The sequence below is a fragment of the Apteryx rowi genome, unplaced genomic scaffold, assembly GCF_003343035.1.
Source record: "Apteryx rowi isolate R43461 unplaced genomic scaffold, aptRow1 scaffold_162, whole genome shotgun sequence".
Lineage (NCBI taxonomy): Eukaryota > Metazoa > Chordata > Aves > Apterygiformes > Apterygidae > Apteryx > Apteryx rowi.
Genome location: NW_020447886.1, coordinates 1,427,531 through 1,443,732, shown reverse-complemented (window position 1 = coordinate 1,443,732; position 16,202 = coordinate 1,427,531). Strand labels below are relative to the sequence as shown.

The 16,202-nt window shown below is 38.9% G+C and overlaps 1 protein-coding gene across 2 annotated transcripts in view; it reads right to left on the bottom strand.

Annotated features, from left to right (window-relative positions):
• MYPN (myopalladin) overlaps positions 1 to 9,995 on the bottom strand; it is a 49,889-nt gene extending 39,894 nt beyond the window's left edge. For both annotated transcript variants that reach the window (XM_026059964.1, XM_026059965.1), the window contains exon 1: positions 9,049 to 9,995. In XM_026059964.1, coding sequence (XP_025915749.1) covers positions 9,049 to 9,995 — 947 coding nt within the window. The remainder of the gene's footprint in view (positions 1 to 9,048) is intronic.
• Between the last annotated feature and the right edge of the window lie 6,207 nt (positions 9,996 to 16,202).

Sequence of the window (16,202 nt, the reverse complement as noted above, 5' to 3'; positions counted from 1 at the left end):
AGTATAAGGCAAGTCCATACCATGGAGAACCAGAATCTAGTAGAAGCATAATGTAGAACTGAAAAGTGAGCCTCCAAGGGCCTGTGAGGTATGAGGGAGTACAGAGCTGGAACTTAAGTGCTGATTACATAGCTAAGAAGTAAACCGTGCACTATTTGTGCACCATCAATCCTAGCCATCCAGCGTGGCTTTCTTAAAGTAGACAGGGTATTCCCCAGTCTACTTGGAGTTGCATATTACTGTAATCTGTAGCTGTACAGTCAACTGACTTGGGTGTACAGCCTGGAAACTGTATGGGTCAGTCTTCTGCAGGGGAGTTCCTGCACGGTAGAATGAATCACCCTGCTTAACACAAAATTCCCTTTTTACAGGACAGTACTTTGTAGCTAGAGAGCTGGAGCTTAAAGTCTTGTTTTGTGTCTACATCTGTTTGCTTATCCTCTTTTAGAGCTGGCAGCCTCTGTTGTAAGAAGGACTGAAAATTGGTCTTAGAAAACAACCTTTATGGAAATAACACTTTCAATTGCAACAGGCAGTCACGTAAATATTATCATGTTAAAAAGAATGAGAATAGGGTGTCAAATGCCCCAGCTCTTTTCCCTGACATTTCACAGCTGATGTACAGATTTGCTTCTGTAAAATACACTCACATCCCTCTTGCAGTTTTACCAGTGAGAAGCTGGCACTGCTTTATACGGACAACTTCAACCAAAGTTACCTGGTTCTCTTCCAGGTAACTGTTCTCTAATTGAACATTAGAGTTGTGATAGACAAGCTCGAGGACATGTGGCAACTGTACTTTAAAATGTTACCAGCCTGATGTTGGTTTCTTTGCTGGAAATTACTCACTAAGAAGCAAGGGTGGCAGATGCAGGTGCATTCCCAGGCCACGTGCCTCAGTTCGGCTCTAATGAAAATGAGTTTGCTCTAAGACACTAGAGTTATGGATCTAGGATAAATGAACATCTATATCACTTTTGCTAAATGTTAATAACCTCCAAAAGAAGGGGCTGTGCAGTCAGGAGGCTACAGCTGCATCTTAAATTGCCACAACTGTTTGCTTGAAGTGAATGTGAGCCAGAGCCGTAAGGGAATGTTCCTCTGTCCCTCTGCATTTTGACTTAGCTCATTTGGTAGGTTTTCCACCACTCTGGTGGACAAACTGAGATGCTCTGAGATACTTTCTGTCAGTGAGCAGTCTGCCTAGGACAGCCACTTCGCTCCAGGATGGCTTTCAGCAGCCTTTCACGCTACCTCTTAAGCCTCAAAGAACTTTGTTGAAGGCATTTCACAATACAGCGTGAACAGCTCTCTGGATATTTTCCAAATCCAGGCAATGTGCAGCACCTTCGGAAATTTAAGAGACAGCTGTCAATATACAAAGGGAGTAACGACATCAGCACATGCCCTCGGATACCAGGGGGGTTAGTACACATAACAAGATAAATAAGAACTTACTAGGTGTTCTGGCTCAGACTACAGGTCTAACTAACCCAGCATCCTGTCTCTGACAGTGGCCAAAAGAAGACACATAGGGAAGAGTGTAAGAACAGAGCAAGTACATATATAAGAAATGCATATATTTCTCCTGAGTATCTACCTAGTCCTCAAACATCTTTTTTTAGAATGTCTGAGGGAACACTGTGAAATAAGTGTAAAAAGGCAAATTCACTGGTCTTAAAAAGATTGTCTATAAACTGATGGATTTAATGGATTTCACTATCACTATATATATATATATATATATGTCACTATTATTATTATTTTACTATCTATTACTTCCTAGTAGATTAGATTATAAGGTTCTTTGCTAACATTTTCCTTTGCAAATCCTACTTTTTATTCCTGTATGGTCACTTAATCCTGTCAATAGTTTAGGTATATACATATTTATTTTGAAAGAGTTGGTTTTCATTTCTGTTCAAAATATATTTCCTTTCAAAATAATGATTTTTCTAACTTTTTTTCTTCTGATTGAGCTGTAATTCCACCACAGTCCAAGGATCTTCAGATCCTCTAATACAAACCCCTTCAAACAGAAAGAACAGCTACATTTATTTTAGATTTTGCCCATAATGACTTGCCCAAGTCAGTTATTTTCCCCACTAGTAATTAGCTATAGCCTTATTTTGATGGCCTGTGCTCCCCAGAAGTTCGTATTACGTTTGCTGTTCTGTTCAGACATGTAGATGCAGACACCACACCTAGCAGTGGAGATGAAAGACAAGGCACTTGGTATTCCAAACACAAACAGCTAATGCTTGCAATAAAGCAACAGCTCTACCAGCTGTGAGTAAGTAAAGGAAAATTTTAGCAGTCCCGAGGGAGAAGTACAGTAATGTGCACTACCAGGTTGGTTGAAAAGGTCCTTTGAAGACGATTAGTGCCATTTTTAGGTTCCAGACACAGAAATTATATAGGATTCCTGAGATCCCAAAGGGCAAATTTTTTGATTTTATACATGGTTTATTTTTCTGTTGTGTTCAAGAGTTGCAAGTGGTGATAACTGAGGATGGTCACGTTTTCAGGAGAGAACACCTAGGGTTCATGCACAGTTGTGTGACTACAGTCACAAATTGGGTATTTGAATGTGCAAATGGCCATTTGGATGTGTAATTCATGTAGGCAATTGTGTAACTTGGGAGCTGAGTCATGGCACTTACTCATGTCTTTTTATATACCTACCTCATGCCTCTTCCTTATGATGTAGTCTTGTTTTATCATGTTAGCTTTAGCACTTATGAAAAACTATTAAAGAGAGGAATATCTATGTTCTAGAATTTGATCTCATTTTCAGCAGCATCTTTTCAGAATGTTAAAATAACTTAAGCAGTACAGTAATATTGTATTTTGGTGTCCTCTCAAATGTGATTCCTCACTCAAGTGAAACAAAGCAAAACACATTACACGAAATGTTGTGATATAATAACCAGTAAGATATAAGAACTCTTTGTGTTCCTACTGATCAGCTTTTCCAATCAACCTGTTGTGTTTGCGTAGATAAGTCTGTATTGCATGCCTTTGTGAGGCAAAACCTAATTTCCTATAAGCAAAATTAAAAACAGGTTTTGCCTCTTTGCAAGCTATTTCTCCCAGTTATTTTAGTAATACATGAGTAGTATATTCCTTTAATAGACTCAAACAGACGATGAAGCAGGATTGAGATACTTCTTTTCTTTGCAGTTATTTTTTCCTTTGACCAGTCCAAAATTTGCAATGTAAGTGATTTAAAACTTCAGGAGTAAACTTCTGTTTCAAACCTGGGTTTAGTTTTCCTATGCAATTTGCTCTTTAGTCACTAATTTCATGTTACTTAATGTTAAATTATTTTGAGATAAAGCCAAGAAAAAGAGTGTGGTAAAGATGCATTATCTTTTTGCACTGCTTATAAGTGAAGAACAATTATTTCTGTCTTGTAAGCTTTAGGGAAATCTTTGGTATGGCTGCTTATTAACTTTTTATTTTATTCCTACCATCGAAACATTGTACTTGGTAGCAATGAAATGTCATTTACAAGAGGAGTTCTGACATTGAGATACGTGACATGACTAAAGTAGCAATACTCTCCGTTGCTGACATTTCATTCCTGCCATGAATTGTAATGATAGCTTCATCATACAAGGCAGGTTCACATTAAGCACAGGCAGTGTCATCCACTGTGCCAAATTCATCCTAGGTATAAATCCATTGACTTGATTGGAGTTACACGTAACAGAAGTTTGGCTCTCTAGCCTCGGAGTTCTAAAACAGATAACTGCTTTCATTTGGCAGAAGGAGAAAAAGATTCTTAATCGATCTTATGTGATTTTAGTGTCTCTAAAATCTGTAATTAATTGCAGATCTGTTTTCCTTAACCAAAGCAGTGCTAAAATGCACCTTTTATGCTATCTATGCCTATGTTAAAGAATGCTTTCATGGAAACCGTATGACATACAGCCTGTTTTTAGAACATCAAATCCTCATGACACTTCCAGGATGGCTGTGTATGCCAAACCATGCAACGTGATTCATAAGTAAAATTAACCTAGGAGTGATGAGCCAAACAGTTTGGAGAAATGTAGGCACCTCTGAACTTGAAGGAATAAGGAGTGCTCTCCTCACGGAGAGGAGTGAATGTCATACCTATCATTAGTCACATAGAAACAGAGCTGTAAAAGGAAGCTTGGGAAGGAGGTCATCAAAACCTTTAATTCTTTGCAAATATGCCAGACACTTCTCTTACATGCTTATTTCTAACCAGCACTATAGTCAGAGTAAATTAATCAATCAATAATTGTGGAAATGTTCTTTAATTGTGAGCTAATGTTTGAGCCCGCTACAAGCCCATGTACTATAGGATCAATCTCTATTCCTCTTTTTTATGTCACTGCATTTATTCATTATGACACTGCATGATGATACTTTAAAAAAGGAGTAATATTTCATTGAAACTTCTTTTTAGATAGACAGGCTTAACCAGCTTTCTCTAATGGTATGCTTAGTTATGTTTCTCTAAAACATGTGGGCTTATTTACAATGATACTAGCCAGTTTTATATTAAGGCTGAGTTACCTTTAGAATGATTTGGACAGGTCTATATTGAGCCAAGCAGGTTTTTAGCACTTCATGTACTTATACTTTCAATCAGTTCCCAGCTTGTTCTCTTGTTCCTCCATCCAGTTTTCTGTCCCTGACTGAGCCCTCCTATATACCAGCTAGTTACCCTCCAAGCCTGTAAATTATACTGCTTTTACCACTGCCAATGATATTTTGACCCTGATCCATCATGTATGTCATTTACACCATTTTTTACATCATCAGTTGTTTTGTACTTCCTCATTTTCAAACACAGTATTTTCCATGGTATTTCCATCATATTTTCGAGTCCTTTCCATTCCTGTGATACATCAGCTTGTTTCTAAACCTCTTATCTCTCTTATAATCCAAACTATATCAGTATAACCATCTGATTGCTCCTAGCGGTGACTGAGAAACTACATGACAGAGCTTGCTGAATCTTGTTCTTGTTTCACAATGTTCTGGATTCCCACAGTACCACTCCTACATTATAAGTGTATACACGATGAGCATTATAAGTACCTTATGATTTATTTCTGTGATTAGGAAGTCCAGTGTAAGTGACAGAGGACATGGGACATAGTCAAGCATGAGCTGGCACATGAGTGTCCAAGGGAAACTTGTTTACCGAGCAGGGCCTTCAGCTAGGTTGAGGGAAGAAGAAATCATGCCTTAGAGCCAGCCAGCATTAAGCTTTCTTTCATCAGTTGCTGCCTTGTCAATTATTCCTTTCTTGGGACTGCTGATTTTTGTATCTATCTTGTTTGTCTGTTAAATACCTCTCTCCCTTCCTTGCATAGATCCATAGATTCTGAATTAGCCATAAACCTCAGAAAGCTGTTACCCTCAAAGCAAGGTGGTTGCCAGTTCTAAGCCTGGCGCTGGAGACAATTCAGCAGCTACAGCCAGCAGGATGCCTTCTTCACTACTCTGGAAGCTCTGAGCAGCAGGTCAAAGACAAGCACTATTTTTAGTGAACAGTGCATTCTCACAATTCCCATGGTTTGTGGAACACGTACCCCAAAGTATGTTATTTTCTGGTTTCCTTTTGCTGTGACAGTGACTAAAAAGGCCATGATCACTGGCAGCATATGAAAATTTATCACTTAGGCAAATGGATTTCTTTACACCCTTTCATAGAGTTACTCCTACACATCGGAGCTGAAAGAATCTTGAATGAACAGGAAAAAAAATTTGTTAACAATTATAATCAGGAAACTCTTTTCAAGCAGCTAACCTTCCAAGCTTTCTCCTTAATACAGCATGTATGAAAACACACACACACACACACACACGCACACGCACACACACAGGGAGGGAGAGAGAGTTCAAACTTACCCCCTTGTGACTTATCTTTTGTTTGTTAGTTTAAATTGTGAAACTGAAACCTGAGCCCAATCTTTCCCTTTTTCTTGGCGGCTTGGGGCTGATTTTCCCAATGGGACTTCTTTGTCTCTGTCCCTGCCTCCCTTGTCTAGGGCAGCAGCACCTGAGTGAATGATTTCAGGGTAAATTAGCCTCTCTCTTCCTTCATGCACTGAAACCCTCATGCCCTGACAGGCTGCAATGAATGCAAGGTGCCTTCCCTTCTGTCGCTTCATTCAGAGCATGCTTGAGCAGTTAATGCAACTGGCAGGAGCCTCATATTCTCTGGTAACCTGTTTGTGTGCCCATGCCCTTAGAAAGGTACCCAGTCCGTTTTGGACTTCTGGGTTAGCTCTTCTAAGACCCTGCTCTGGCTACAAGCGTGAGCCAGCAGAGCAAGGGGGCATTTCTGTTTGGTGCTGTGCAGTGCCTGACTGCAGTGTATTATCAGTGGAAAAGGCTGGCCGATACCTGTTTTATGAAAGTGTAATGGCTCCCATATTGACTGTCATGCACATGAGTAGCTTAATCTATTATTAAAAATAAACCGAATCAAATGTTGAGATAGAAATTTCAGTGGAAAAGCTTCAGTTTTTTGGGGACAAAAATAAACCCAGCTTACAAAGATCCTGTCATGCAATTCCATGAAATCAAGCAGTCCCTGAACTGAGTGCAGAGGCGTCCTGGCCATCCGTGGATCACCATGGGACGACTCATTGTTCTGGGTTTTCTGATTTGCCCTTGTGAGGCTTCAGTGACTTTATAGTTCAGCTTCTAATTCAGATACTTGTTAAATGCCTAAACTTAGATGGCATGAATACCCCATCAGTTTTATGTTGTATCAAAGGCATAGGTATGGTGCACTTTTAAGAAGATGGTGCTGTGGCCTTCTGGAGAAATGTATATATTTAACAGTGTGTGCCAGAGCATATGTGTATAAGTGAGCAAGTCAGTGTTCTTTTCTGAATACAAAGAAAGCGGGATTGAGTTTGTGTACAGATGTATACACATAAGAGAAAATTATTTCAGTTGTTTTCATTGTATTATAAATAGTGAACAATGAGAGAAGAAAAAGTTATTTCTCATGTCTAGGTTAGGGATTCTATTGACATTTTTAATATCAAAAGGTATTATCAAGGCAAGTGGCTGGAGAAATCAGTCTCAAAATCTTTAGAAGCAAGAGATGTCTTCAGAGAAGGGTGCTAATATCTAGGGTATGGTAATATTCCCTGTCTGTTCAGCTTTTCTGTCAAAAAAGTAAATTTCTGGCACTGTTTTCTTCTTTGATCAGACTTCTCTAAGGCCTTCAGTTTAAGGGCTGAACTCAATACAACATTTGTAGCAGTGAGTTTGGACACAAAGCATAGTAGAAAGCATATTCTTCCTGAACAAGATATTTCCCTCCAGCTTCAGCACAGATACCTGTTTTATAAAGAAACTATTTAGTCTTTTAGATATTTACATTTCTGTCATGGACAAGATACCCAGTGTGGCATCATGGGTCAAGGTCTTGTTAGGGATTGAGAACCTATGGGTTGCTGCTGAAGGCACTAGTGGGACAAAATAGTCTGACAGTCACAGTTCAGAAGAGGAACCTATAAGCTGGGAAACTTCTTGTCTTCATGACAAGATTGTCCATAACTGAAGACAGGCCAAAACAAGAGGATTTGTTTGTAGATCCTTGTTCCTATATCTTTAATAATGTGTTATAAAAGCTTCTTTCTTCTGAAAATATAGCAGCTGGTGTGTCACAAATTGTGTCAGAAATCCAAGGGAGTGGAAAACAAAGATTTTTTACCACACAAATCTTTGGAGCGTCCATCTTTGGACATTGAGATAGTTATCACTTGATGATGGTGCCTGTTAATTTGGTGAGAAAGATGATAAAGGTGTTGACTGCGGTAGAAGTGGTAGTAGTGCTGTACCCATCTTTGCCTAAGTATATAAGGAAGTCAAGGACTGTAACGAGATTTCATTAGATGAGCTGACAACTGGAAAACGTGGACCATCTGTGAAGCTCAGAGTCCCTTAATTAGATGCTGAAGACACAAACATTTCTTTTCAATATTTAGAAAAGCAACAGAGATTTCTAAAAAGCCAAGAAAAGGACTGGCAGCCATCTAGACTAAAGGTATTTATGATACTGCAGATGTTAGACAGGATGAAAATACGTATAGCACTTTTCTAGAAGATAGATAGAATTTTCCTTTCTTTTGGATTTGTGCAGTTCCAGCAAAGGAAACAGAATTCCACCATTGTAAATGAGAGGTAAATTTGGCCCTATGAGCTCTGCATGAACAAATTTAGATTTAGAAATACCGATGAGATCTAAGAATTTTCGAGATAAATACAAAAGTTATAATAATCTGTTTCTTATTCCATTGATGTCACTGATGAATAAAGTGTAGCTCTTTCACGTTTCCTTTCATCTCCAGTGATCTGTGCAAATATCGCCTATTTGACCTTCAAAATCCTCATAGATATAGGTGAAAACTGTAGCATCGGATTTAGCAGGCTAGTCACACAACATGAATAAGTATCAGTTAATCAGGGTGTTTTATACACAGTAAAACAGAAGTGATTTTTTTCAAGGTCATACAGGAATTATTGTCAGAATCTGAATTAGAATTGAGCTGCTCCTGGCTATTTGTGTAATGACTGAAATGAACTCCTTTCTTTTCTATTCATTTATGGAGTTTTTTTGTTTATAGGAACCTATATTCACTCATCTCAAATACCTTCAAACATCAGCCTGAGGTCTCATGGCCATTGGTGTTTTTAGCTGGTATACACAATCAATCACTCTTTTTATTTCCATAAAGATAACTAGCATTTCTCATTCAGGTGGTAGCACTTTCTTTTAGTTATGAAAGTACAGCTTTTTAAAAACAGTTCTCTAAAATTCAAAGACGACAATATGTGCCCCAGAATGTATTGTCTTAAAATATAGGCAACCTTTTGTATGATTTGAAGAAGGTAGTTGTTTTTCTTAATCAGTTTTGATAACCAAAATCAAAGGACTTCAGCTACAGACTACTGAAACATATACATCAAAATGTCTGAGAAGGGTAAGGCATACACCTAATGGTACAGAAATACAAAACGGCAAGTGCAGAATATGTTTACCTGACTTCTGGTGCTGGGATTCCTACCACAATGCAGTCCAATTGCACTTTGGTTCCTTCAGGAACTTCCCTGCTCTTCAGTTTTTGAGTAAAGCGTGGTGGTTGTCCAATGGGCTCATCAGAATATGCAGATGCAGATTCTGACTCTGTTTTTAACTCTGCACTTGCTAACTGACTGATAGATTCCAAGTCTGCTGTCTGTTGATCATCTATTTTTTCAAACGATTTCTCTGGTTTATTTTCCAAGTCTTGAGATACTGGAATGGAAAGTCTTTCTCTGTTTTCTGATGTACTAGAAAAGCTAGAGCTACCTTTTTGAGCAGGCTTATTCTTAGAATCAATTTTGCTCCGGTAGTTTTTGCATGTTCGAGGTCTTATTCTTTCTGAGTTGTGAGCTTTGAAAAGTGACGAGAGCTCCTCAATAAAATCGGCTGCCTTGTTTAGGAATTCCTTTTTCGATTCTGATTCAGAAGGAAGATGCTGTTTCTTCAGATCTTGAGAGCTCCCTTTGGAGCCCTTTGTATCTCTGACATGGTCCTGACAAAAGTTTGAGTGCAGGCCATTGTCTGACGTTTTCAAAGCTGTAGACTGGGCCATTTGTTTGTTTGAAACTGTTTTTCCTGTGTTTTTCAGCGGATCAGAGGGATGATGTGAACGTGCCTGAAGCTCTTCCCGTTTAGTTTCAAGTGGATTCTGATCAATAGCTTGTCTTGCAAGGTTTACACTTTGATCTAACTCTTCTTGGTTCAAAAAGGCAGAGAGATCTGGAAGGTCATCTTGGGCAGCTACCTCATCTGAATCGCCAGAAGTGTTGCCATAATGGAAATTACGTGAAGCTGGTTCTGATCTACTTCTTTCTCTGTTCCCTTGGTGTTTAGTTTCAGCTAAATAACTTTCTCTCAGAAGTTGAGATATTGAAGTAGAGGATTCTAAACTGTCGTCTTGCATGCTGTCAACAAAAAGGACAAATAGGAGCACACCTTATCAATAGCAAATTTGTTGATTGCACAGAATCACAGGCTTCTGAAAAGCAGAACACAACATTTTCAAAGTCCATCTGTGTGCTGACTATTAACTTGTAAGGATGGCCTTGTTTTACAAAAAGCCTGCTTCTGTACACACTCAGCACCAGGTACTATTGCCTTTACTCAGTAAAATCCATTTTTTATTGCTTTTTACTATGGGTAGCGTGTATGGTTAAAGCAACTCCAAGTATAATAATTTGTTCCAGGCAAAACATCAACAACAGAGGTATTAACTGAGTTTCAATGTGAAAATCTTTCTGATTGCTGATGTGTGAGCTAAGAATCAGGCTCATCAGATAGATTAAATGCTGGGTATTTCAAGGACTGAAAGTTGTGGGGGAACGACAGTACTTTTAAATTAAATAAATTTAGCTTGAAAGACGCTGAGGTAATAAGTAGATGAACCCTCAAAAGCATTTGAGGGATGAGAGGAGGAAGGGAAGGGGGACAGAAACAAAAATATTCTATAGTGACAATTCTTCTCTTAAAGATATTGCATTATAGGAAACAATAATGGTGTTCAGTGTACTATACCTTCTTAAATTAAGCATTATTTCTAATGAATTATCTATTTACAGTAAGTAAAGTAGAGAATTACATCATTATTCAATATGAACATCACTTGTACTGTAGGCCTTTCAAAATCATTATCTTACATCATGCTGGTTCTGAAAAAATGTACCACCAATGAGAAGACAGTATTGGAAAGCCCAATTTTAACCTGACTGCCTGATAAGTGAAGCTAATTCTTCCCTTTTGATACTTAAGTCAGTACTTCTGCATGTTATTCTCCCTTTTATCTACACAAGAGCCAACATGAACGTAGAGGGTTCAGACATCCTATTAACACAATCCTCTTAAGGTGGCTTAATTATGAAGACAAATACTATTCACAACCTTTCAGAGAGATATTGAAACAAGTAAATGCATGACTATTAACTGAATCTGTTTCTCAGAAGATGCAGTGCACAGTATCTTTTCCTGCTTCATTTATGGCTCTCACAGATGAGCTCTGGCAAGTCTTGCTGTGATGGTTTCAAATATTACTACACTGAGGTTTCTGATTTGTCCCATTGCAGAAGGTACTGTTTCTGCAGTGGCATCAAGAGAAGGGAGCGTGCATGCCCTTGCCTCAGCTATTTCTATTCACAGCCTTATGTAGTAGCTTAAGCTGCCAGAGAAAGAGAAGGAAAGTAAAAAGGGCATCTCAGATGTGAAAGGCATTCTGCTTTGCTGGAGGCACAGGTACCCCTGGAGAAAGGCTGGTAAAAAGCAGCTGAGGTGGTAATATCTGGTATTGCTACAGTATTTGCTCCATAAATATGAGTGACAGCTCTTCTTCCTTATTTTTGAAAATGGAAGCTTCCTTTTGACCTTTTTACATTCCTCTTTGCTGAATGAATGTAAAGCTATTATATTCTGATGTGTATTTTGAGACCTAAATCCCTCTATCTGATGCAGATCCCTCTATCTGATGTTTTATTTTAGTCATATGAAACAAGCAAAATCAGTAAAGATAACAAAGGCATCAAACCAAAATTTTGATAAGGTTGTGCCTATAGGAAAAATGACAAATAAAATTGCATATAAATTATATGCTTCTAAACACCTAGTCTAGTCCGCAGTTCAGATTCCAGTGCTAAAGCACCCCTCGCCTCACTCTTAAAGCTGAGCCAGGTTCTGCAATACTAATCAAACACTTGATGTTAAATTATCTGGCACAGTGTTTCAGTGAAGCTGTGGCACATAAGAGAACACTGATTTGGGAAGCCCCAAATTGTTGTGAGCTGTTTCATGACTGGATAGAAAATGTAATATAATCTCTTAAGAGAACAAAGAGGTCTCCCTGAGGCATAAAGTTCCTGCTCTGTAGATACTGCTTTTGCTTGCTCAGCTTTTACCTCTTAAACAGCTGTGCAACCTCACTGAAGCCGAATGTGTTTAAGGGGTTACGTTATCTTGTTTATGTGCTGATAGCGTACTCGGTGCTGTAAAGGTCACAGCTAAATCTACAGTTTCAACTCTGAAGATCTTATATACATTCTAACATTAGAAGTTTACAGCCTGAAAGACAAACCTCACACGTGAATGAACTGCAGACCTAGAATATGGCTATAACGTAGGGCCAAGTTGTCTTTAGACCTGGACCCTATGGAGCCTCTTTTTATCCTACTTAAAATCTGAATGGAAAATGCAGAGCCATAGCTGACTCTTTTCTCTGCACCATGCAGCTGGCTTAGTCTGAAAAAAAGAGAGCTGTGTATGCTTTTAATGGGAGGTCATAGGAGGTAGAGTCCCTCCCAGAATGTCTCTGGAGGGATGCAGCTTCAGTACAACCTTGTTAATAAGTGGCTATGGCTAAATGATACCATCTGGCTTTGTGTATCTTTGTGTAGTTTTAGATGCTGCAGAGAAAGGTCGTTATATTTTACATGGTTGGAAAGGTGTAACTATTGTATAATTTGTCTTGCTAGGTCTCTTGATCACTCTTTCTGAAACATTTCAGAATCGCACGTCTTCATTCCATCTCAACGTCTGTAAATGTCATCAGAGCTGAAGAAAGAGGATGCAGATCTTTAGAGAGCACTGGACAGTCTAAAGAGGAAATGCAAGCAGAGAAACAATACTGTGTGATCAAAACCTGTTGCAGTCAAAAAAAAGGTAAAGGACTACCCCATTAGTTGCGTTAAGAAGGTTTATGAAATCATCTGACTGGCTGTTGAAGGTTCCGTTTCCCTCTCTGTTTGTTTGGATTTCTCATTTAAGTGCCATGTCTATTTCCACAGAGGCTGTTAACCAAAATGCAGCTTTTCTGCAGACAACCATAGTAAAACAACTGTTTGTTCATGATGGATATTTGGGACTTTGTTCTGGGTCTTGCATGTCTCCTATTCATCTTTTGAACAAAGCGCTGAAACACAAAAGAAATAATTTCTAATATGAGGAGACTCTCTCAAAGAAGATACGTTTGGATTGGCAAAAATAGCTGTACAAGGTTAGTCTGCAAAAAAGTATGGTGCAGAAGCCACTGTGTGATAATAAAAGGAGAAAAATTACATGAAAATTACTGCAAAAGGAACAGAAACAGGGTTGCTTATACCTCACAAAAATATGAAATGCTTGATGCAATGAAAGTAGTCATATCAAAACTTCCTTGCACTGCTGGTTCGTTCTGACTAGCTGTAATACAGTTGCACAAAGCACCGTCCATTCAGATGACCAGACGAGGCAGCACAGCTCTACATGGAAGAGCAAAACCCATTTGTCTATTACAGTCCCTCTGTGAACATGTGGGAAGCAAATGGACAAATCTCTGGTTCAGCCCTGTCTCTGCCCCTCTGAGGACAGCTGAGCAGGTGTGCATGGGAAAAAACAAGCAGCTGCTCAGCAAAGGAGCTGCAACAACTTCCTTCCTTCTGTCCATCCACGCAGAAGGAGAGCAGAGTGCTCCTTCTGGCATGGGGAAGCAAGATATTGGTGAGAATGAATCTGATGCCAAATTCTTTGTTCTTAGACAGCCTGCACTTTTCTTCAGAGCACACTCAGAGCCGAATGTTGTATCTAACTCTTTTCTATTTTCAACTTGTGTAGAAGATAATTTTTTATTCTATTTTTAGAAAGGGAGAAGTTGGGTACTAATCAAATGTAAAACTTAAGGTAGTACTTGGCCACTGAAGTTTTAAAATGTTGTGAATGACGTGTTATTTCTAATCAGATGGAAAATGTTGAGTTTCCAGACAACCCAGTTATGAATGAGTCTTGAGAGATGTCTGGTTTCTTTTTTTAACTACAAGGAGTAGTACTCTTCAAGCAGTACAGAGGGCTGATTGAGGGAAGCACTGGGTAGGCTGAAACCATCCAGATTTCACAGTCGGGGAGAACAGTTTTGTTTCGAATGAGGCCAAGCATGCAGCCGGACAAGGTCTCTGGACTGGATAGCCATAAGGCTGAATTCAATGTGTTTTCCGAAATATCTATTCAAGCCTTCTTTCCAGTGAGCAAAAAAGGCGCTACCAGAGGAACAATTGTGCTGTCCTAGGTTTGATTAATTGATAAATAATAATGATAGTGATTAATTTAGCCTTTATATAGCTCCTGTCTAAGCTGCAAAACTAAGATCCAGGTTTGAATCCTGTCTTTCTCTTTGCTTGACCTTCTGGATTGTTTAGACTGAGGATGTGCAATTGGCCTTGATATGCCCTCCCTTTAATATTTTCTGATTGAGACTTTGGAACAGAAATGTCTTTGAGGCCTCACAGAAACCACCCCGCACTCCACCAGTGCATATTGGGATAAACCTCTGGGAGAGAGGCAGTGTGTGACACACTGCTGTCATCTCATGGAGCAAAAAAAAATGTATACAGTATTCATGGCCATCTCAGAACTCTGGTAAGGGCACACTAGACAGGAATCTGTGGTGTCAAAGAAAGCACCAAGAATTTTGCAGACTGAAAAATCTCTATCTTAATGAACCGGTATCAAGGGAGCGAATTGTAAATAATAGCTCTAAACTGGTGTCATTTAGGACTGAAAATGGGATAACTCCAGCAGTCAAGAGTTCTCCATTCTTGACTGCTTCTTTAGCTACAATACCAACAACTAATGCATTGAGGACAACATTTTTTGCTCTCCCTGTCAACCAGGACACTAGCAGCAGTGACCTTGGACACCTGTTGTTATTGAGAGGCATCAGAAGGTGTCACAAACAAGACTCCCTGCATGTACTTCTTCAGGCTGTTGAGCTAGTTTCCGTTAGCCAAGTAGCTGCACAAGCATGCTGTGCCTATATTTTATTAGCAAAGTAATCTTTAGGATAAAATACACCCAAAGGTGGAATTAGCTTCCACAGTTTGTTTTGGCAATGACTTGACCTAAAAATCATTTTGTGGAAGCTTGCACCATGTCAGGTGGTGTACCCCTTCATTCCCTATTGCATGGGGCTTGTTAGACTGGTTGCTCAGTCAGTACCAAAAGAATCTGGGCTCTTCCTAAGAAAACAGCAGTAGTGAAATCTCAGCAAAACTGAAGGGATTCCTGGATATGTCTGAGTTCAGGTCATCTTTTTTTATGATAAGAGACAGCTTTGAATACTTGATGCCCTAAAGGCAGTTTTTTCAGACAAACACTCCTTCATGTAATAAAGAGGTTAGCTGCAAAAGAAGCATTTAAACACTTTGTCTTTCGGTTGGATTTAAAAATGAGTAAATGACTCAATACATGTTGTTCCTGTCTAGCTTTTCAAGCTACCATATGTTTAATATAAGACTGTTTTTGTATGAAACCCTGGTATCAGAACATGGAGCAAAGCTGCTTCTTTCTTTGCACAGTGGCACCTTTATGGGCTTTACACACTGAAGCTCTGGACCTGGATGTCCAGCACCTCTGTTTGGAAACTGGAAAGCCTGGCAAATATTAGAGGCTATATCCTTTTCCAATTAATTTAATTGCAAATAAATTCCATTTACCCATACACTATTGAACACTAACAGTTGTATGGGTGTTCCTACTGTATGGAGATGACAGAAGTGATCTGTCTTCCAGACTTTTGAAGATCACAATCACATTCTTCTGTGCTTGCAGGAATTCGCACTTAGCAGTTGCCATTGTCACTGTTTCCGGTTACTGCCTGTTGACATGCTGTAGCTGCTGTGCGACAGACTTGGAGACTCCAGGCATATGAAAGGTTAGGCTGGAGCAGAGAACAAAGGTTAGCTGTCTTGTGTGTGTTTGGGTGTGTGTGTGTAAAAATATTTTTAATAACTGTTATTAGAAAGCTACTTAAAAGAAAGTGATTTACTTTGCTGTTTTAAACACATTAGTACTTTTGAATTCCATTTCTTGTAATGAATCAGAAAGTCAGGTTACTGAACTCCCCTTTCCAAGTAATGTAATTAAATAATGGAATTTGAAGAGGGATCCTCCAAGTCCAGGAGCATACCAGTATCTGATGGAAACAAAATTCCTCTAAGAACAAGTAGGCTAAAGGTTATGTCCATGTTTAGGAAACGTTCTACTTTGTCATGTATATCTTTCAATGTAATTTTATATTCTAAGTATGGTTTGCATTTTCTTTAGTCCCTAATCCATTTTATAAATTCCAGACCTTAAAACTGGTCTGGAATAAATAAAT